Here is a 24,179-nt window from a genome sequence, read left to right on the forward strand (position 1 = left end):
GTTACAGTATTTATCATGCATTTGTGATGTGATCTGTGTCTGTCCCAGAATGCCCTGCTGGTTCATTCGGCCCGGGCTGTAAGCATCGCTGCCAGTGTGAAAACCAGGCATCATGTGACCATGTGGGCGGGGCTTGCACCTGTAAGATTGGCTGGACTGGAACGTTCTGTGAAAAACGTACGATTGTTCCACTTCTCATATATTAACATCAATCGTGTTATGGGATACTTGATTTTTGACCATTTATGTGTGTGTCCAGCTTGTCCGCAGGGTTTCTATGGTCTGGACTGTCAGCAGAAGTGTGTGTGTATGAATGGGGGTCTTTGTGATCATGTCAGTGGTGAATGTGCCTGTCAGCCCGGCTGGATCGGTCTACACTGTAACCAAAGTGAGCTTGTTATTAAACATTTGTAACTTTTAATCTTCACTGATCTTCAAGGCATGTGATTATTGGCTAACCTCTTCACCTGAGAAATTGCTAGAAAGTTGTTTAAACCAAAAAGGCTTTTTAAACAAGCAGGATGTTCATCTTACTGATGTGTGCAGAACACTGCAGGATCTCGAGCACACGTTATGATTACAATTTCTTCTTTTACGAGCACATCTGTCTTCCTGTCTTGCACAGAGCCGTTTCCAGTGAGTAATGTTTGGATGTTTTTCTGGTCTGTAGCGTGTCCTGCTGGACTGTACGGAGTGAGCTGTTCTCAGACATGTGTTTGTCACAATAACAGCAGCTGTAACGCTGTAAGTGGTCAGTGTGAGTGCAGCGCAGGGTGGACGGGAGACACCTGCTCGCAACGTAAGATACTGATGATTCATTCATTACAAGGTTTATATATATATATATATATATATATGGGCCATTCTACAGAATTGGTGCAAACTGGGAGTGTTATCCCATGGAGTTGTCACTACCAAAACATTGTTTCGGTAGTGACAAACACATAATCCTCATATTTGGGGGAAATAAACAAAGTTTTGGAACATTTATGCAATTATTTTATATTTCATGTGTCACTTTTAAAGACACATGACATGAACGCATAATATGCAAGTGCATGATGTCACCGATTTCAAAATTTCACATTTTTGTAGTTTACTGAGACAATGATGGGATTGTTTTCAAAAACTTGCGCTTTTCCCCCTTCCATTTTAAGTTCAAACCAAGCACTTTCAACATGGCTAGGGTTTACAGAGAATGATCCAAAAAAGAGAAAATATCCAACAGTAACTCAAATACCCACTAGTTGCAAACAAGTATATATTGAGGTTTGCTGCAGTAATTCTGTGTTGTTTGGACACAATCCACTTTCATACACAAACAGGCCCTTAGTATATGTATTATTAATGTATTCATGCATATTTATTTTCATAAAAGTTACCAGGGACACAATACCCATAATGCACACTGATGATAAGTAGAGTAGGCCTCTTACGAAGAAAAGCAGTGTTTCTGACGTCACGATGTCTCCTGTAAGCTGAGTGTTCTAGTTCAGGTTTTGTATTCCTGTTTTTCCAGCTTGTTCTCCAGGTTTCTTCGGGACGGGCTGTGCTCAGAGGTGTCTGTGTCATAGCGGGGGTTCGTGTGACCTTGAGAGCGGCCGCTGCTTCTGTCCCAGCGGATGGACGGGTTCAGCCTGTGAACTGGGTGAGAGACTCATCCTTATGCCGGTCTGGCTGTGCTCTGAGATTTGATATAAGTAATGTGCAATATGTACACGCTTTATTGTATTTGACAGTGTAAAGTGCAGTGTGCTGACCGCAGTGCTGACTAGAATAGGAAACTATTATTGGCAGTGTGGAAGCTCAGGTTTTTTACATTTTATTTTATTTATATATTTTTTGACTGGGAGCAAGATCAAAAAATAATCAGGACATGATGCAAACCAATGTGTGTAAATGTTTCTATATTTTATGTATTTTATATATTTTAAATAAATAAATAAAACTGATCTCAATGTGTGATGTGGGGAAGGAAAATAGCCACTGATTTCCAGGAATTGCATCATATATAGTGTCATGCTGGTATTTCACTTTTCAATATTTGTTCACCCGTGTGTCAGATGATTTTGGCAACCGCAAACACTTTAGTCACTGCCTCTGTTTCTAGATCTTGGTTTCTTCTCCTCACACCTCATAATAGTTATGAGCACTGCGCCTGGGTGAACGTTTACATGCAGGTTCATTTAGTCTCAATCTCTAAGCTACTCTTCAAAATAAAGCAAAAAAGCAGAGAGTATGTGTGATACAAGTGTTTGGTAAAAAAAGAAGCTCAACAGCAATATAATAAAACATATAATGTTTAATAAATAATTGAATTTATTATTTACTTATTTAGACTTGTGGTCCTTTCCCATTACCATCTCTCCAGTTGTTTCTGTTTTTTTCTAATAAATAAATAAACTTTTATACCATATATATATATATATATATATATATATATATATATATATGTATACATACTTTGAAAAAAATGGGGGATTTTTCCTTGCCAATATAATTCTATTATTTTATAGTGACTTTAAAATTTCTCATCCAATCAAATTTTAGAGCCAGATAATACTTTTCTGTAATTAATGTATATAAATACAATACATAAGGATATGCACAACATTTGCATATGTTTATGCATGATTTTACATTTCTGTAAATTGTATAATTGAGACATACAGTGTACATATTTTTTATATTTATATATAATTTAAATATTATACTAATAATATAAATTTGATTATGTAATGTCTTATATTTATTTATGTATATTATTTAAATATAATGTTAATCTATGTTTTGTAAATATATGCTTTATGTTGATGTGTGTGTGTGTGTGTGTCCCAGAATGTCCAGTGGGTCGGTTCGGGTCAGACTGTCAGGACAGATGTGAGTGTCTGAACGGTGCTCAGTGTGACAGACAGACGGGTCAGTGTGTTTGTCAGCCGGGCTGGACGGGACAGCGCTGTGAGAATGGTAAGATCATCTACAGACGTCTGCTGAGCCCATCAACATTCTGTGATGTAAACCAAAGCCTGAGTAAGAGTAGCCCTTCATTTGTCCCACCTCAACTTTCTGTCCCAAGACAGTAGAAATACATCAACACTGGAAATAAACTGAGCTTGTGTGGGCTTTTTTTGTGTGTGTGTGAACATATGGGGACCAAATGACTGGAAATTCAAAAAACCTTTCTAAAGAAGTAAATAATGTCTTATTTGACATTTGATATGTGTGTGTAGGGAAGGGTAAGGTTGTAATCATCATGATCAGCGGTGTGTGTGTGTGTCAGCATGTGTATCGGGGCGGTTTGGAGTCGGCTGTGAGGGCCGGTGTGAGTGCGATCACGGCGCCCCCTGTCATCATGTGAGCGGACAGTGTTTGTGTCCTGCAGGATGGAGAGGAAGACACTGTGAGAAAGGTCAGTTCATAACCTGTGTGACCATCACTTCAATGTCCAGGATTTTGCATTGATGTTGATACAGAATTTGCGGATGAACGTACAAATCCTGTTCATTACAATTCAGATGTTATTTTAATTTCTATGTCTATGGGGCAACTTTGGGGGGCTCTTGCGCTCCAGGGGTACTACTTGTACCCCATTGTGAGGTATGTTCTCACACAGCTTGTTTGCCTAAAATCCTCATTTGGGGCTATGTCTCGTCAAATCTGGTCACAATGTTAAGCCTATGGGATTTTTCGCCCGCTTCACATGATCTTTGTGTCCAGTATCTGTGTGTGTAACACTTTGTGTGTGTGTCAGCATGTCTGCCAGGCTCATATGGTCAGGACTGTGTCCAGCGCTGCTCTTGCCTGCCGGGTACGTCATGCCATCACGTGACGGGACGCTGCGGCTGCCCTCCCGGTTACACGGGCAACGGCTGCGAGCAGAGTGAGTCTGCAGCTTCACCAATTACTGCATCACAAGAGCTGTTCTAAAAAATAATACTATCAACCGTGTGGGTTTCAACAGTCTGTCTGCCCGGCACCTTCGGCATCAACTGTAATCAGCTGTGTCAGTGTTCAGAGAGAAACCAGCTGTGCCACCCGGTGTCTGGAGCGTGTTACTGCGCGCCTGGATTCACTGGACCCAAGTGTGAACAGGGTGAGTGATGCATTCAAACTTACACAAACCACTGGATTCATATTGGTGCTGAGAGGATGTTTTAGGTTTGTTCCTCTGCTGTGGTTTAGATCAGTCGAGTTCATCAGAGAACTGCAAAGGGGTTTGTGAGTTGAGCAGCTAACAACTGATTAAATCCTAACAATGTAAAATGAAAATAACAATAATAATAAATAAATAAATTAAAAAATTAAAAAACTTAAATCAAATAAATCATAAAAATTTAATAAATATTTCCAAAAATGTAAAATAAATAAAAATGTAAAATTAAAATTAATAAATAATTAAATAAATCGATCAATACATAAAATCTCATTAAAACTTAAATCATAAAATAATAAATTTGAAAATAAATAAAATCAAACTGAAACTTATCAAAATGAATAAAATCCTAAAAGTTTAAAATTCCAATTTAAGGTACATTTTAAAATAAATAAATAAATACATAAATAAATAAATTGACAAAAATGTAAATTTAAATGCATTTTAAAATAAAACAAACTATACTCTTACCTAACATTTATGAAATCATAAAAGTGTAAAATTAAATAAATTTTAAAATAAAGACAATCTAAAACTAAAAATAAAATTATAAAAGCTCAATTACAATTAATTAAAAATAAAACAAATTAAAACACTTAATAAATTAATAAAATAAAAATGCGAGGTTAAAATAAATAAATCTTAAAACAATGTAATACATTTTTCCAAAATGCAAAATAAATAAAAATGTAAATGAATCATTTTAAAATAAAAACAAGCTAAATCACTTAATAAAAAATAATAAAATCATAGAAATGTAAAATTAAAATACATTTACAATAAAAACTAAATAAAATACAAAAATAATAAAACCCTAAAAATACAAAAATGTAAATAAATACAATAGCAAAATAAAAACATTTAAAACACACTTACTAAAAATATGAAATATTTTACCACCATGACACAACATAACAAAACTGTGAACAAGTGAACGTGCTGTTAAATTATTGTAATATTAAAGGGTGAAAATATTTAAATATGAATTATTTAATATTAAAGTAGTAATGTCAAAAGGGGTTTGGCTAAAAAAACAAATAAAAGAATCCCTCTTTTAGATAAAAGGTTATTTGACTATAATTAGTGAGAGAGGGTAATTGTAAAGCTCTAAACTCAGTAAAGTTTGTATGGAGTATATTGACTGTGTTACTGATGCTGCTGTTGCTGTTTTGGATGTGTCTGGTGTGTAGCGTGTGCTGAGGGTTTCTACGGTCCCGGTTGCGAGCGTCGCTGTCAGTGTGTGAACGGAGGCGTTTGTCTTTCAGTCTCGGGTGCCTGTGAGTGTCCGGCCGGATTCATCGGGGCCCGCTGTCATCTCAGTGAGTCACACACAGCAAACACTCAACAAAATACACAGTATGTGTCTCAGACAGCAGCGTTTCAACAGCACTCTTCTCCTCCCGTCCGGTCTGGTGTTCAGCGTGTCCAGCGGGACGCTACGGGCCGGACTGTGGCCGTGTGGCCGTCTGTGGGAAGGGGGCGAGGAGCGATCCGGTCACCGGCGTGTGTGTGGGAGAGGAAGGTGAGCTGGTGTTCTGTGAGGGTAGATGTGTGTGTTCTCTGACATCTGACAGCAGTGTGTGTGTGTAGTGTGTCCTGCGGGCCGCTTCGGATCGGGCTGCTCTCAGCACTGTGACTGCAGTAACAGAGGCCTGTGTGACGCCATCTCTGGAAACTGTTCATGTGGCCTCGGCTGGACTGGCTCGCGCTGTGAGAGAGGTGACATATATATATGTTCATCATCTATAGAGTTCATGATGTTACTCTTACTCTACCTTTAATAGTCATTTATTCATTCAAAACAAAACAAATCCCAGTTTTTTACGTAAAAAAACAGGTCAAATTGATGTGATGTAAATTGAATGTCAAACATATCGGCCTACATATATGTTAAACCAGTTTCAGTGTGGGATTAACTTCCTATTTTCACGCAATTACCACTGGAAGAAATCGTTTTTTAGTGTTTTTAGTGCTTTCAAACGATTAATCGCATCCAAAATAAAAGTTTTTGTTTACATAGTAAATATATACAGTATACGCACATATATTAAGTATATATAAATGCATGCATATATTTAAGAAAAAATATGTTATGTTTATATATTACATATATTTATATGGAATATAAAATATAAGAATATAAATGTATATACATGTAAATATTTTCAAAATATATACTGTATGTGTGTGTATTTATATATTCATAATAAATATACACAGTATACACATATTATCTAAACAAAAACTTTTATTTTGGATGCAATTAATCATTTGACAGCACTATTTTTTATTTATTTGTTCATTTATAGAGTTAACGCTTATGAATCCTTTGCTTCTTTCTAAACACTAATTAGATTTGGAATTTTGTTTTAATTTGATGTGTGCTAGAAATACAAGATACCTACAAATATTCATTTGATCAAGCTGAAATATATGAATCAAAGTGTAATTATATTTTGAAATATTTGAATCTATATTAATTATCTGATAAACATTATATATAAAGTAATATATCTGTTAAATAAAACAATCTGTTATGTACATAGTCACACACACACACACACACAATTATTTTAATAATTATTTGTGTGTGTGTGTGTGTGTGACCCGTGCTGGCAAAATGAGTGAGTAGCCCCAGAGTGCACCCTGGACGATGGGGCGGGGCGACACATTAAGGTGGGGCGACACGTGTCGCTCCGCCCACCTTCAATTTCATTGGTTTGTGATACAGCAGAGCTTATTGGTGTAGACGTTTGCGCATGAGCATTCTTTTATATACGTTTTTATGAATGATCTACGCTGTTTGGCTGTACTACAGAAATATTAAGTGATAACAACAGCGATTTTAGTTCGAATCAATTAGCAAATGTGTTTTTTTTTTTTACTTACGAGGAATTAGTTAGATTAAGTTCCTATCAAACGCTTGGTGGCAGCATCTCTGAGTACTTCGGGCAGCTCACAAATTTGTGGCCGTGATATAGTCCTACCTATGCTATAGCATGTTAAATGAAGTCAGATATTATTGCACTTTTCACAGTACACGAAGCAGACATACTTTAACACTGAGCAGTTTTAGCTGGGCGATGTTGATAAAAATGATCCACTGTTTGAGATTTAGCTGTTTTGTATAATGTATATTTATATGTAGCCTATATTCTTTATTTTAGGATCGGTGGATAAGCAAAAACTTAGGATATGAGGTAACACTTTACAATAAGGTGTCATTTGTTAACATTAGTTAATGTATTAACTAACATGAACAAACAATGATCAATACATTTAGTACACTATTTATTCATCTTTGTTAACGTTAGTTAATAAAAATACAGTTGTTCGTTGTTAGTTCACAGTGCATTAACTAATGTTAACAAACGCAACTTGAGATTTTAATGATGCATTAGGAAATGCTGAAATTAACATTAACTAAGATTAATAAATGCTGTAGAAGTATTGTTCATTCTTAGTTCATGTTAACTAATGTTGTTAACTAATGTTAACTAATGAACCTTATTGTAAAGTGTTACTGGATATGATGATAATTCACTGTAGCTCAGTAAGACATAGGACAAACCCGCAAATGGTTTTATTTTAAAGAACAACTGCGGTGACAAATAAGACAATAATACCAAATAGTCCATCAGCGTGAACTGGGGTTTTATGTATAGATAATGGGAATAAAAACCTTGCTGAAAAAAAAAAAGAAAAAATATATATATATATATATATATATATATATATATTTATTTTTTTGCATATAGGCCTATTTTAAATGTTTTTGTTTACTAAAACAGCTGTTAATAAATCTGAACTACATCAAATATTATTATTAATGTGCTTTAGTGCGTATTTAAGCAATAGGCCTAAATGCTCATATATTTTCTCTGCAACATTTTTATTTATACTTTTATATATAGGCTATGCACAAATTAAATTACTGGTTTTGTGGCTCAGTCCTTTAAAAAGAACCAGGAATCAATGTACTATATTAGGTCTACTGATTTTAGATGTTTATTTGTTATAGTCTTCAATAAAAAAATTTAAAAAAGTAATCACAGAGAAAGTGTCTTTTACTCATTAAAAGTGCTCACGTACCTATTGCACAGATTTACAGCTCTGAGTGATTTAATATTCGATAGTTATGCAGGTCTATATGGGTACAATGATTGAGTGTGGATAGGGGTGGATACATAAATAATTGGATTTTTAATATCTAATGTCACAGACACTTATTTACTATAAGATAGGAACCTTTAAAAACTGTAAGAGAATCAATGTAGGCTCAAATATTTTATTAAGATATAAACAAGGAAACATTGAGCTTGCCATGAAAACGTAGGCTATAACTCATCTCTTTAAACAACAACAAAAAACGGTTGTGCTTTAAAACGTAAAATCAGCCGCTTATGTTCGTGTTTGTCCATTTTTAAAATACAGTAAATTTAGTGCTGATCCGCGGCCTGCCGATCCTCAAGGAAATATGAATGAAGCGCTATTCAGCCTGAAGAACCCGGAGGTACCGTCGTCAAGAGTTTACTTGTAAACAATGACTTCATCTGACTAAAATTACCATGGTTACTGAACAGGTAATAATTAAGATAGGCCTATGATTCTAGAGTTAGCACATAATATTTCTGTAATATGGCCAAATCAATTACAAAATCGTTCACAAAGGAATGCGCATGCTCGGGTCTACACCAATAAGATTTACCCAATCGTCCAGATTGCACTCTGGAGTACTTGAAATGAGTTTGAATGCACATGGTCACATGGTATTGATAATATTTATATTATCAAAATGATTAATGATTTAGTATGTGTGTGTTGTCAGAGTGTGTTGAGGGTCGCTTCGGTCCTGACTGTGTTCTGCAGTGTTTGTGTCAGAATAACAGCACATGTGACCGAGTGACAGGAAGCTGTCGGTGTCAGCCGGGATATTACGGTCATCTCTGTGAACACGGTGAGATCCATGAGAAGCTCTTCCAGCACAGACTGAGAGTTTGCTGTATGCTGACTGTGTGTGTGTGTGTGTGTGTGTTTCAGCGTGTCCCGCTGGTCTGTTCGGCTCTGGCTGTCAGCAGCGCTGTGACTGTGTGAACGGGGCTTCATGTCACCCCAGAACCGGACAGTGCCTCTGTCCAGCTGGATTTCACGGCTCTCGCTGTGAGAGAGGTCAGATCATCTACATCAGTCTACACACACACATAAATGCTGTAGTCAGTCTGCCTTGTAGGTTCATGTGTGAGATTATTTTCCTGAATCAATTAATAAGTAACACTTTTTAAACAGCAAGTCAATTCCTGATTGTTTACAACATTTCAAACATTTCTTAATTAAATTTTCTTATGAATTGATGTATATTTCATGAAGATTTGCCTATATTAAGGCTTTACACACGATACTTCATACAGTAAAATCGGTTGCATCACGTAGTTATCATATTATTGTTAGTAACTAAATAACTAAAACCATAAAGTCATTACTTGAGATAAAATAAACATTAGCTAAAATAAAATATTTTTTATTTTAGCTACAGTTGCCAAGGCATTTCACGTTTTTTTGTACTTTGTATATTTGTATGTATGTGTGTATATATATATATATATAAAAACACACACACATGCACAGATAGATGAAAATTTAGGTAACACTTTACAATAAGGTGTCATTTGTTAACATTAGTTAATGTATTAACTAACATAAACAATGAACAATACATTTAGTACACTATTTATTAAACTTTGTTAATGTTAGTTAATGAAAATACAGTTGTTCATTGTTTATTCATGTTAGTTCACAGAGCATTAACTAATGTTAACAAACACAACTTATGATTTTAATAATGCATTAGTAAATGCTGAAATTAACATTAACTAAGATTAATAAATGCTGTAGAAGTATTGTTCATTCTTAGTTCATGTTTACTAATGTTGTTAACTAATGAACCTTATTGTAAAGTGTTACCAAAATTTATATACAGTATAAAACATTTATAATTAAAGATTATAAAAATCTACTTTATATATTTAATAATACCAATAATAATAACAACTTAACACAATATAATATATACAATAATAATAAAACAGTTGTAATACTGTGCAATTAAATATAATACTTAAAATAAACAATAACTGAAATACAAAAAAAAAAACATATTTCAGCTTGTTTTATTTCAGCTTATAGCCAAGGAAACATTTCTCATTTTGGTTAAATGTATGTTAAACTACTAAAAATAAGTAAAAATAAATGAAAACATTAAAAAGCTTTTTCGTTACTTGAAATAAAATAAACATTAATAAAAAAAAAATGTTCCTCAGAATGTGAGCAGGGCACGTTTGGTCTGAACTGCTCTTGGTCATGTGACTGTGCGGAGGACACACCGTGTGACCCGGTGAGCGGCAGGTGTATCTGTACCTCAGGAAAGACGGGCGTCAGGTGTGACAGCGGTGAGTCCAGTAACACTACTGCACGCTCATGATTATATCTATATGAATATGCGTGTGTAATGTGTGCTGTGTTGTGTCAGACTGCAGTGTGACGCGGTTCGGACCCGACTGTGCGCTCAGCTGTGAATGTGAGAACGGAGCTCAGTGTGACCGCAGAAACGGACGCTGCCTGTGTCTGAACGGCTGGATCGGCCTCACGTGCTCACAACGTAAACCTGCTTGAGAGAGAATCAGGGTTTGAAATAAACCGTCTCTAATTCTAATTCAGACAAAATTCGGCTAATTCAGGCGAAAAACTCCAAACTTAGATTTAAATTTATTTATTATTGCATATGAATCAAAAATTGAGAATCACAATTCTCAGTGACATCTCATGAAACAGTATTTCATTGTATTTTTCATAGTGCTATCAAACGATTGATCGCGATTAATCACATCCAAAATAAAAGTTTTTGTTTACATAATATATGTGTATACGGTGCATATTATGTATATATAAAATACAAACACATGCATGTATACATTTATGAAAAATATGTTGTTTATATGTTAAATATATTTATATATCATAAAATATAAGAATATACATGTAAATACACGTACATATTTTCAAAATATTTACTGTATGTATTTATATATACATAATAAATATACACAGTACACATGCAAACAAAAACTTATTTTAGATGCGATTAATTTCATTGTAGTTATTTCTAGATTTTATTTTTTCATTTTTAGTCATTTTTTTAAGTTTATATAGTTTTTATTTTTTAAATTTTGTTTACATTTAGCTTTAGCAATTTCGTTTTTTGTTTTATTATTTTCAAGTCTATTTTTATATTTATTTTAGTTTTAGTTATTTTAGCCGAAATATGTTTAATTTTATTAACATTTTATTTCAGTTAACAAGTATTTTAAAGTTTTTTTTTTTTACGGTTTTAGGTTTAGTTTTAGTCAGCTGTAATAACTAATTTAGTCAAATACGATATAATGTAATCTCAATGGTTGTAATTGTATTTTCTTAGGTGTCCCTCCAGAGGTCGACTCCAGACGTCTAGAGGAGAATCAGTCCCAGCTCAACACCTCATAGCGCTAACACTCTCACTGAGCAGCGGGACACAAACACACAGATGCACTTTACTCACCCTGACTGCTCCTCACAGCTCAGACTCCATCCTTCAGTGTGCTTTCAGGGGATTTTCATATTGTCTGTGTTTCAGTACTGTTGTCAGATTCACTTTTGAATCGACAAGAAAAAGAAAAGAAAAGTGCCTTTGGAATTCAGAGCACTCGTTTACGCTGCTGGATTGTAGCTATTATTGAGACATTGCATAAAGTCCCAGGTGTTTACTAATTTCACAAAATCAGTAGTTGAACACAAACTGTATTTGTTTTACCTCTTTGACAGACTGTAACGTTTGATAAAGAAACATCTGTGTGGATGGCAAGATATTAAACTACATGAAGTGATGTTTCGTGATGTTAGAGATGGTGCTATGATGACCTTTTATTAGAGGGCCTTTATATGTTAATATTAGAAGGAAAAAAAAAAAATAGAAACTGGTACATTTTTCCATGCTTTTGATTGTTTTGTATAAAATTTGAATTTATTTATGTTTTGTAAAATATACAATTGTAAATGTTTTGCAAACTCTTTAATATGTGAACCTGTTGAAAAAGTTTTTTACTTGTGCCACCCTGGAATACTAGTTTTTAAAAATTTTAAGCATGTTAAATATTTCAAAAAGCACTATATTTTTAATTCAGCAAATGGTGTCTATATATATATATATATATATATATATTCTTTTTTTTTTTGTTTGTTTTTTTTTTAACAATTTTTTTTAAATCCAGGGGCCGTATTTGTGAAACAATCTTTAGAATAAATGTCAGCTTCCATTTTCTTAGTTTAACATCTTATTTTCTTATGAAAAAAATAGGAAAATGTATATAAGCAGTAATGACAATCACTACATTATGACTAATTTATTGCTATTGTATGTAATCAATAAAGTTTAGTCTGATTATGAGTATTTTAAAATGTAATATAATTAAGAGTACTTAGTTTTTGGAATCTGATTCCATAATCCAGATTACATGTAATCAGTTACTACCAGCAATGCAAACCAAAATAGCGATAGAAAAGCAAAAAGTTACATACTGCAACTTCAGCAACATTGATGCATTTCTTAAGAAACTCAGCAAAAAACAAAAAGACACAAACGGACTTTTTTTTTGTCAATATTTTATAGTTGTCATTTCATAGATACTGGCGCTGTACATGTCTAAATTCAGATTCAAGCACAATGCAGTCAGCAAATGCCTTTTGATGAAAATAAAAGAACCAAAGGCTGGAGTGATCAGGACCATGTATATGTATATATATATATATATATATATATATATATGTACAAAGGTCAAACTATATACAGATATATCTGACTCGACATACAGTATTTCTCCACAATGCGTGGAAATGTAGCTTGCCATTGTATACATTTCACAGAATTTTCCAAAATGCATATTCAGTGCAAATAATTGCTCTTTGTCATCATCATCATCATCATCATCTTCTTCAGGTCAGTACCACCGAAGGGCAACAAAGAATGGTAAAAAAATAAAATCATATTTTTGTCTTCATCTTTGCAAAATATTAAACATGAAAAATAATCTCCTCGGGAACTGAAGTATGGTACTTGAAAACAATACTCTTCACATCTGTCAGATCTGGACAGATTTAATAACAATTACACTTTTCCCTGTTTTTCCAACCATTCCACTCTGAGCTTAAAAGATCACTAAGAAAAAACTGCTCGGAGGCATGGAAAACCAGTCAGTGATATTCATGTCGTCTTCACCAAACGTTTCCGATTCTTATCAAAGCAGTCAACGTGAGAGCAGAAACACGCTGACGAGGTACAACACTAATAAAATGAGAATATTAGTCGATACACGAGTCCAGTCAAACGCAGATAACGCTGGGAATCCGGCAGCTCTGTTATCCAAACACAGTGATGAATCTCAACACTGAAACTAAACTAATAACTGCCTCCGTTCACCAATCTACTGCTCGCATTGGTTCTCAAACACACTTTAGAGATGCCGTTTCATCTCGATGATATTTCAATGTACAACAATGAAACAAAGGAATGTTTCAGTTTCAGTGAGACTCTATGGACATTACAAACAGAAAAAACACTTGTTGACTAATGAATTTGCAATGCTCTATGCTTAAGAGGCAAGAAAATATTAAAATATAATTTCTTACGTTTAACCATAACACTTCAGCATTATATTAGTGTGATAAAAATGTTCATAAACACGTCTATCACATTTGTAAGCATTTGGCAACCACTTTTTATTTTATTTTTTAAATCAATCAAATTTGTCTTTATTTGTAAGCATTTGGCTACCACTTCATTTTTGTTTATTTCTATGTTTAAATCAACAATTATTCAATGTAATTTAAGTCGCAGCCAAATGCTTACAAATAAATTAATGTTTCTCTTTTTTTTTTTAGATTAACAATGCAATTTATTTTATAGTATTTATTTGTAAGCATTTGCCAACTACTTGTTTCTTTTGTTCGCTCTCTTTATTATTATTATTATTTTAATAATCAATTATTTAAATTTTAGTTATTTGTCTTATAGGGTGAATTTCACAAAGCAATTTCCATAATTTATATATCTGTTATATTTTGCATGAAATAACCAAACGCCTGTTTCTTAGGACGATTATTTGTCATTAAGTTCATTTTCCCCACAATTCTCATTACTGCAATGCAATGCAATGCAAAAACTAAAAATGCTGTAAATGTTGTAAATTTCACATAATACTCAAAACTCTTTACATAGCTGCACATCTCTGCTTTTAAAAGTACATTTCTCTTTTAAGTAAATTACTGTTAACAACATAATTGGAAATTATGACATGAATCGACCTGAACCTAAAACATTCCTTTAAAAGGGGAAAAAAGTAAAAGATGTTAACGCTATAAATGTAAATGAATCATCTCCAATTAAGCAACTGCCTAACGAATAAAGTGCAAATCGTTCAGAGACTGTTAGGAGTAACTGCACCGTTATTGTAATCAGGAAATGTACATGGCTCTAAACGCTCTTCAGAGACGCACAAACACACAGATGAGATGAACGGACACCAAACTTCAACATTCAACTGTTTAAAGCTGATCTAAGTCATGAATAGAGTTGATATACTAAGACAAACTTAACTCCCATATCTTTGATTCTGATCTTTAGAGTATTTTTAATCACTACCATGAAGAACAGCAAGCTCGTCTTTTCAGAATTGTACAAAAATGTCAGTCTCGCCAACATTATCGGATATGAATTGTGCATTAAATGTAGCGCATGGATCCCGCTGCATGCTTTCCAAATGAACCTCATGCAATTCCCTTGTGCTTGATCAGGGACGGTTTGATTAAACGCTGCACGCCGACAAGAAATTCAGTACTATATTTTTAATCAACGTCTGGCGACCAACCTCCATTAAAAAAGATCTAAAGACTGCTTATCGTTCATACCAGGTGCACTATGTATACTTGCACTAAGTATGTATATATGTACTTCTATTTCTAGAGCGCAGAGTGAATATACAAAGTGAAGAAAGATGCGCAGATACATGCTGCTAAGTGAGCCATGGTCTCTCCGTGGGAAAGAGGACACGGGAGTCACGTTACTGACGGGATGTGGGATAAATCTTTGGCTTCAGCCACACGTATCATCACCGGTACATATAGAAGAAATGCCCAGTGTCCAGAAATGAGATGAAGAAACAGCAAACGATGTATTTCGCATACACACGCGCACACACATGAACACATGCAGACGTAGACATTCTACTGCAGTCCCTGAGCTGCTGACACAAACAGGCCTTTGCTCCTATTGGGTGGGTGAGAGAATGCCGTTTAAACAGTCCGCTTTCCTATTGGCTAGGAACATCTGCTGTGCTGTGGAAGGCCACAGGTGAGCGCTGGAGTTATGCTGGCCCCAGCTACACTGCAGACAATATCGTCAAATCGCTGTTGGGTTTTGCTACTAATAGACGTCCGATTGCAGGGTGATAAAGCAGAACTGTGTTTCACCTCTATTTAGGATTGAACCTGCGACTTTTGTGTTAGCAGCCCATTATTTAGAACCATTAGGCTACCACCACCCCATGTTTCTACTGGTTGCTAATAATCAATGAATTTGCCTTAGGAGGTGAGTGTCACAAAAAACAAAAACAAAAACAAAAATCATAATATTTCACCCTAAAATCAATATTTTAGGACCATCAAGGTTTTATTACTACGGTTACACACACACACATATATATATATATATATATATATATATATATATATATATATATATATATATATATATATATATATTATAACATAACATAACGTATAACAAAGACAATTTGTAGGAAAAATGTGCTTAATTACCATTTAAATGGTCAAGTCACAATAAAAAAAAATTTAAGATTAAAAAAACAATAAAAAAAAAAAAACATTGTAATGGTCCTAAAATAAGTGATCTATGTTTGTATGGAATATCTTATATATTTTTATACATATACCTTTTTTTTTTCCCATGAATTATTATTTTTCTCTCACTTTTATTTTTTCTAATAAAAAATAAAATAAAATAAAATGAAAAAAAAAAAAATCTTATTACTGTAATGCATTGTGACTCATTTATAAAAACAACAACAACAAAAAAACAGACAAATATTAGCAGGATATACATATGCGCGTTCCAGTAATTAGAAATATATTCCCCCCCCCCCCACACACACATAAAATTAGACAACTTGTAGGAAAAATGTAATAATTATCATGAAAATGATCACAATGCCAAAAATAAAAAATAAAATAAATAAAAAAAGTAAAGTAATGGTCCTAATAAGTATTCTAATTTTGTACTGAATATCTTACGTATATATTTTAGGACCATCAAAGTTTTTTTTGCATTATTGTGTGATTTATTTCCATGAATAAATTATTAAAAAAAAAAAAAAAAAAAAAAAAATATATATATATATATAAAATAAATCATATTACTGTAACACATCATGCCAGAACACTTTTAAAAAATTAAAAGTACAACATTACACTTCACAATTTGTAGAGAAAATTATCATGAAAATGGTCACAACTAAATTAATAAATCAATTGTAATGGTCCTAAAATAATAAGTAGAATTATTTTGTATATCTTATATTATATTGTATATAGGTATTGATTTTGAGGTGAAATATGACCAGAACATGTTTTGACGTTTCTTAACATTCACTCTTCAGATGTAAAATTTTGCAGTAATTGCATTAAATACTTTTGAAGCATGCTTATCCGATTAGTACTTCAGATAATTCAATCTACACTTAAACTCTAATAAATCTGCATGTGTAACTGTAATATCAGTGCACTAAATGTGTGCTGGGAGCAGGCTACTGTGGATGGAAGACCTCCGAGGCTCATGGCCCTCAGTCTGCAGCGATCTTCAGCAGTCACACAGACAGCTGCCCTCCAAAAGCACATCTGATGGAGTGATCTCTGGCGGCCCTGTTAGCAAAGCAATGACACGCGAGAAGCCAGGGCTGTATTTTGAGGCTAAACAGTGAAGAGCAATGCCCTGTGCAGAATAAGGAAAAGCGATTGATTTTTGCCCCGTTCCACACTAGAGTGGAGCTGCTTTTAAATCAGTTTTCACAAAGCCACTCCCTCTCTTAAAGTGCTTATTGGTTTGCCTGCGAAAGGGGGGCGTGTGTATACATAACGCAGACAACACAGTGAAGAGTTCTGGGCCAGGACACCGATGTGTGCAAACCCAAATGGGTCACATGAAGTGGCTATGGATCACCTATTTTAGCTTGAGCTCCATTTATGCATTCAATACAAAAAAAGAAAAGAAAAAAAAGCAAAGAGAAAAACTGAATATTTCCAGCAACCAAGCAAGCGTGTTATTTTTGAAAATTTTTGTTAAGCATATCATTTTTTTATTTTGTTCTTAATCACCCTAATGATCTGGTTTTAAAGTACCCACACGGATGAATCCGTAAGCACATTATCTTCAATGCATTGCTCTCTATCCTGCATTTCATCCCCTCAGTCAGTGATGTCTTTTTTTGTTTGTTTGTTTTGTGTATTTTTCACGTTTCTTGCCCTTTGTGTTCTAAAAGTCTTGCTCTCCAGGGTTTGTGGGTGCTTGCCCGTCTCATGCGGCCGGTACTCATTCAGTAAAAGCTGAAGCGAACGGAGGATCAGGCAAAGGTGGGTGTGGAGCATCCGGTCTCGTCCGGTTCCACACTAGGAGCGGTAGTCCTTTTTACTGTAGGGTTTGTTGCCCAGGATACTGTCCACCTCGTGCACGATGGAGGAGGATAACTTTGGAAGAACCTGCGAAAAGAGCTGCAAACTGAGTGTGGATTCCATATTATATATATATATATATATATATATACACACACACACACACACAGGTGTTAAAAAGTGTATCTTACAAAGTGGTTCTCTTATGTAAATGTGCAAAAAATGTAATAATAATAATAATAATAATAATAATTAAAAAAAAGTTTGCACACCTTTACTCATTTTTTATAAATAATTTTGAGATTTAAAAAAAAATGCTCATTAAATATTTTAATTCATACTCACTAATATCTGAATATTTATAAAATATATTTATAATATTTATATTTCCAGGTTATTCATGAATGTGATTACAACCTAAATATAAATCCAAAATGCACACACACACACACACACACACACACACACACACATATATATATACATACATAGTATATAGAAAATATTTACGTCTATATTTATATTCATATTATTTATATTATAAATAAATATATTTAATATATAAACAAATCAATTTTTCTGAAATATTTATTATGTGTATATATAAGTACACACACATACAGTATATATACACAGCACACATACATATAGTATGTAAACAAAACCTTTATTTTGGATGCGATTAATCGTTTGACAGTAGGGCTGCAACTAATGATTATTTCGATAATCAATTAGTTGGCCGATTATTTTTCCCGATTAATCAAATAAAAACAGCAAATCTTTGTATTTTATTGACAAAAAAAAAAAAAAAAAATAATATATATATATATATAAAATAAATCATATTACTGTAACACATCATGCCAGAACACTTTTAAAAATTAAAAGTACAACATTACACTTCACAATTTGTAGAGAAAATTATCATGAAAATGGTCACAACTAAATTAATAAATCAATTGTAATGGTCCTAAAATAATAAGTAGAATTATTTTGTATATCTTATATTATATTGTATATAGGTATTGATTTTGAGGTGAAATATGACCAGAACATGTTTTGACGTTTCTTAACATTCACTCTTCAGATGTAAAATTTTGCAGTAATTGCATTAAATACTTTTGAAGCATGCTTATCCGATTAGTACTTCAGATAATTCAATCTACACTTAAACTCTAATAAATCTGCATGTGTAACTGTAATATCAGTGCACTAAATGTGTGCTGGGAGCAGGCTACTGTGGATGGAAGACCTCCGAGGCTCATGGCCCTCAGTCTGCAGCGATCTTCAGCAGTCACACAGACAGCTGCCCTCCAAAAGCACATCTGATGGAGTGATCTCTGGCGGCCCTGTTAGCAAAGCAATGACACGCGAGAAGCCAGGGCTGTATTTTGAGGCTAAACAGTGAAGAGCAATGCCCTGTGCAGAATAAGGAAAAGCGATTGATTTTGCCCGTTCCACACTAGAGTGGAGCTGCTTTTAAATCAGTTTTCACAAAGCCACTCCTCTCTTAAAGTGCTTATTGGTTTGCCTGCGAAAGGGGGCGTGTGTATACATAACGCAGACAACACAGTGAAGAGTTCTGGGCCAGGACACCGATGTGTGCAAACCCAAATGGGTCACATGAAGTGGCTATGGATCACCTATTTTAGCTTGAGCTCCATTTATGCATTCAATACAAAAAAAGAAAAGAAAAAAAAGCAAAGAGAAAAACTGAATATTTCCAGCAACCAAGCAAGCGTGTTATTTTTGAAAATTTTTGTTAAGCATATCATTTTTTTATTTTGTTCTTAATCACCCTAATGATCTGGTTTTAAAGTACCCACACGGATGAATCCGTAAGCACATTATCTTCAATGCATTGCTCTCTATCCTGCATTTCATCCCCTCAGTCAGTGATGTCTTTTTTTGTTTGTTTGTTTTGTGTATTTTTCACGTTTCTTGCCCTTTGTGTTCTAAAAGTCTTGCTCTCCAGGGTTTGTGGGTGCTTGCCCGTCTCATGCGGCCGGTACTCATTCAGTAAAAGCTGAAGCGAACGGAGGATCAGGCAAAGGTGGGTGTGGAGCATCCGGTCTCGTCCGGTTCCACACTAGGAGCGGTAGTCCTTTTACTGTAGGGTTTGTTGCCCAGGATACTGTCCACCTCGTGCACGATGGAGGAGGATAACTTTGGAAGAACCTGCGAAAAGAGCTGCAAACTGAGTGTGGATTCCATATTATATATATATATATATATATATACACACACACACACACACAGGTGTTAAAAGTGTATCTTACAAAGTGGTTCTCTTATGTAAATGTGCAAAAATGTAATAATAATAATAATAATAATAATAATTAAAAAAGTTTGCACACCTTTACTCATTTTTTATAAATAATTTTGAGATTTAAAAAAATGCTCATTAAATATTTTAATTCATACTCACTAATATCTGAATATTTATAAAATATATTTATAATATTTATATTTCCAGGTTATTCATGAATGTGATTACAACCTAAATATAAATCCAAAATGCACACACACACACACACACACACACACACACACACACACATATATATATACATACATAGTATATAGAAAATATTTACGTCTATATTTATATTCATATTATTTATATTATAAATAAATATATTTAATATATAAACAAATCAATTTTTCTGAAATATTTATTATGTGTATATATAAGTACACACACATACAGTATATATACACAGCACACATACATATAGTATGTAAACAAAAACCTTTATTTTGGATGCGATTAATCGTTTGACAGTAGGGCTGCAACTAATGATTATTTCGATAATCAATTAGTTGGCCGATTATTTTTTTCCCCGATTAATCAAATAAAAACAGCAAATCTTTGTATTTTATTGACAAAAAAAAAAAAAAAAAACACTTCCACATTCTGCCCAATGTCCTTCAAACAAGCATGCCAACTGAATGCTATGAAAACAGTGCTTAACAATTTATTAGAACACCTGTCATAATACACAGAAAACACAAATATTTTAGGAATCTGTCAAAGAATTGTTTAAATCTAAAAATATGTTATTGTCATTTATTGGGCGAATAACAAACTGAAACAACTAAATAGTATTTATTCACATAATTTTAAAAAAATGGCCTGCCTTTCATAACAGCATGCATTCTTGCTGGCATTGTTTAGGTACTTTTTGACTAATTGGGTATCTGAAAAAATCTTTCATAGATCTTTCATTCTTTCATAGATAACAGCAATAATTATATTATAGCATTAGAAATAGTCTACTGTTACTAAAAAAATATTTTAGTAAACGCCAATAGCCTACTGTTAATTTAGAGCAACAGTGGCACAAAGCTTACATAATTTGTTATAAACCTTAAATAATTTTGTTTTAATAAATTTGTTAAGCACTGTATATAGGCCTACAGTTTAAATCTCTTCATCAAAAATTAAGACAATAATACAGATAATAAAGACGAATAAAAACACAAACTCAGTGTTAACCAACAGGTAAGAGTAATGCTCTGCAGTAACACGTGTTCACTTTTTGATCACAGTCACGTTTACAGTAATTTCTTTATCCTGTAAAAGGTGGCTATGAAGCGTCTGATATTTATTTTCAGACAACTATACACGGTTAACCCTTTACAGTTCCTACTCTCATAAAATACGTGCACTACATGTTGACTTGTAAATCTTAAATTAACGTTCAAAAACAGACATTTCAGCACAAATAATGTTTTTGCGCTGAATATTAACTGTTCTCCTCTCTGACACGCGATCACGCGCCCGCCACACCGGTGCTCATTCAGTAAAGATTTAAACTTAACGCAGACTGTCAGGACGGAACTTTATGCAAAAATGGAAATGCTCACGTGAATTTGTGACATTTACAGATAAGGATATGATCGTAAACAAAGTTTTTGCGCTGAGAACACACGCATCTGTCAAAGCGCCTGACAAGGCAAGCCACTGCGCTAATGCATAGGCTTAAAGTTTAAAATAAAGAATTGTCACGTTTTGGGCAGCTTTGATCACGTACTTCTCCCGTAGCATCCCATTCTGTTTCCTCCACTATTTTTAGATGCATTTTGGCCATATAAATGTATTATTCAGTGCTGTAATTTGAAGTTTTCGTTTACATAATATATGTATATGTGTGCTGTATATATATATGCATTTTTTAAATAAATGATCAAAAGGATTAACAATGCAGATCAATTTTCACAGCTTTCTTTGCTCATATTTACCAAGGGTGCCGATATTTTTGGCCATGACTATACACACACACACATATACATATATACAGTGGGGCAAAAAAGTATTTAGTCAGCCACCAATTGTGCAAGTTCTCCCACTTAAAAAGATGAGAGAGGCCTGTAATTGAGCATCTCTGGAGAGACCTAAAAATGGCTGTCCACCAACGTTTACCATCCAACCTGACAGAACTGGAGAGGATCTGCAAGGAGGAATGGCAGAGGATCCCCAAATCCAGGTGTGAAAAACTTGTTGCATCATTCCCAAAAAGACTCATGGCTGTATTAGATCAAAAGGGTGCTTCTACTAAATACTGAGCAAAGGGTCTGAATACTTAGGACCATGTGATATTTCAGTTTGTCTTTTTTAATAAATCTGCGAAAATGTCAACAATTCTGTGTTTTTCTGTCAATATGGGGTGCTGTGTGTACATTAATGAGGAAAAAAAATGAACTTAAATGATTTTAGCAAATGGCTGCAATATAACAAAGAGTGAAAAATTTAAGGGGGTCTGAATACTTTCCGTACCCACTGTATGTATGTATGTATGCATGTATACTAATATATATATATATATACACACACATACAGTATATTCACAACCAGCAATTGACCCTTGGCTAAGCACCGCCCCACCTGCTCAGACAGGCTTTACAGCTTTACACAACATCCCATAGGAACAGAGATTTCTGTGAACAGCATGATTTGCTGTAAAATGGGCTCATAAAGTGATTAAAATCGAACAGATTATACATTTGAGACTGGAAAGCACACCATTATATTGTTAAACTGCTGTTAACATGATTAAAATGGCAGCGAGTTTGAATCAGAATGGATGCAAATGCTTCTCACAGCCAGCTAAGCACAGAGAAGACTCATTTGATAGAAGGTACCTATATTTTGATATTTCTTGCACAGATGTTTTAGTTAATGGCTATCACTATTAAGTGCTAGGCAATGTTTTATGTTGGGTTTGGGAAAACTTTCAGTTAAAAATATCTTCTAATGTCTAATAATAGAGTGCTGTAGGGATGATGTATCCAAAATCAGCTCCTCCGGTTCCACCGTGCTGAAGTCAATAAGGTCTGTGATGAACAAGCTATTCTACAACATCAAATAAATCAAGTAATGTAGCCTTGTGTTTTTTTCTTGCTGTGTTTATAATCACAATCTTACAAACTACTTGAACACAGACTTTCAGGGAAAATGTTTTTGAATATAAAGCCAGAAGTCATGTGACTTTGGTGTAGTTAATTTATGGCCTATTCAGAATTTTTGAAGATTATTATAATGAATGAAACATGCGAGAAAAAGAGTTGCAAAGGGGTGAAACTATCCATGGGAAGGTAAGATGGGGAATTTTGGAAATACTGGAACTGGAATAATTATAGAATGGTAAAAATATTTTACAATTGAAATTCAGTTAAATCAAATTATAACCAACATTCTCGTATGATAACACAAAACTGGTCAACAGAAGGCAGAAGAAACAGCATCACAGTTGAGCTAGTTAGCACCATGATTGCTAGCCTCTTAAATTGTCAATGGAAATGTGAGCCAGCTTACATTTAGCATATAAACGCGGACGGAATAGCAGATTCTAGTCATAAAAACGGAATTTACTGTATAACATAGAATGACACGGAATTTGCCAAATTTTGGATGGATACATAAGTATGTCAGTACACCTAAATGAAAAGGCGATATGGACTAGTGTCTGAATATTAAGCCACAAACATACCATTTAAATATGAATCCTACATGTTCTGCGTGCGTGTGTGAATGAATGATGCAGAAGCAGTTTTGTTTACTACACACATACCGCTTGCTATTTTCAGCCTTTCAGAGTACATGAACACATGAACATCATCTCTAGAACTGCTGTGAGAGTCAGGTCATGAGCATTTTACCGTTTCTTTTGAGTAAAACTATCATCATATATACAAACAGAAACCTAAAAGGTTTTCACAGCAGCCCGGTTTAACTTGAAGAAACTGTGACAGAATT

At 34.0% G+C, this 24,179-nt stretch overlaps 2 protein-coding genes across 19 annotated transcripts in view; one reads left to right on the forward strand and one right to left on the reverse strand.

The window, feature by feature from the left end:
* megf6b (multiple EGF-like-domains 6b) overlaps window positions 1-14,392 on the forward strand; it is a 100,658-nt gene extending 86,266 nt beyond the window's left edge. For 6 of the 7 annotated variants that reach the window (XM_058791601.1, XM_058791598.1, XM_058791603.1 and 3 more), the window contains 16 exons: window positions 49-177; window positions 260-388; window positions 671-799; window positions 1,520-1,648; window positions 2,839-2,967; window positions 3,281-3,409; window positions 3,752-3,880; window positions 3,962-4,093; window positions 5,344-5,472; window positions 5,574-5,675; window positions 5,744-5,872; window positions 8,982-9,110; window positions 9,194-9,322; window positions 10,471-10,599; window positions 10,680-10,808; window positions 11,625-14,392. In XM_058791601.1, the coding sequence (XP_058647584.1) occupies window positions 49-177; window positions 260-388; window positions 671-799; window positions 1,520-1,648; window positions 2,839-2,967; window positions 3,281-3,409; window positions 3,752-3,880; window positions 3,962-4,093; window positions 5,344-5,472; window positions 5,574-5,675; window positions 5,744-5,872; window positions 8,982-9,110; window positions 9,194-9,322; window positions 10,471-10,599; window positions 10,680-10,808; window positions 11,625-11,689 (1,976 nt within the window). In that variant the 3' untranslated portion in view covers window positions 11,690-14,392. Of the gene's footprint in view, window positions 1-48; window positions 178-259; window positions 389-670; window positions 800-1,519; window positions 1,649-2,838; window positions 2,968-3,280; window positions 3,410-3,751; window positions 3,881-3,961; window positions 4,094-5,343; window positions 5,473-5,573; window positions 5,676-5,743; window positions 5,873-8,981; window positions 9,111-9,193; window positions 9,323-10,470; window positions 10,600-10,679; window positions 10,835-11,624 lie in introns of all 7 variants that reach the window. The other variant, XM_058791599.1, reaches the window with a different exon arrangement.
* Window positions 14,393-15,968: 1,576 nt separating this feature from the next.
* Window positions 15,969-24,179, reverse strand: part of kcnab2a (potassium voltage-gated channel subfamily A regulatory beta subunit 2a) — a 140,265-nt gene continuing 132,054 nt past the window's right edge. For 7 of the 12 annotated variants that reach the window (XM_058791612.1, XM_058791610.1, XM_058791615.1 and 4 more), the window contains one exon: window positions 19,466-20,098. In XM_058791612.1, the coding sequence (XP_058647595.1) occupies window positions 19,964-20,098 (135 nt within the window). In that variant the 3' untranslated portion in view covers window positions 19,466-19,963. Of the gene's footprint in view, window positions 18,008-19,465; window positions 20,099-24,179 lie in introns of those variants that run through there. The other 5 variants (XM_058791605.1, XM_058791609.1, XM_058791616.1 and 2 more) reach the window with 5 other exon arrangements.

The sequence above is a fragment of the Onychostoma macrolepis genome, chromosome 11 (genome assembly GCF_012432095.1).
Source record: "Onychostoma macrolepis isolate SWU-2019 chromosome 11, ASM1243209v1, whole genome shotgun sequence".
Taxonomy (NCBI): Eukaryota; Metazoa; Chordata; class Actinopteri; order Cypriniformes; family Cyprinidae; genus Onychostoma; species Onychostoma macrolepis.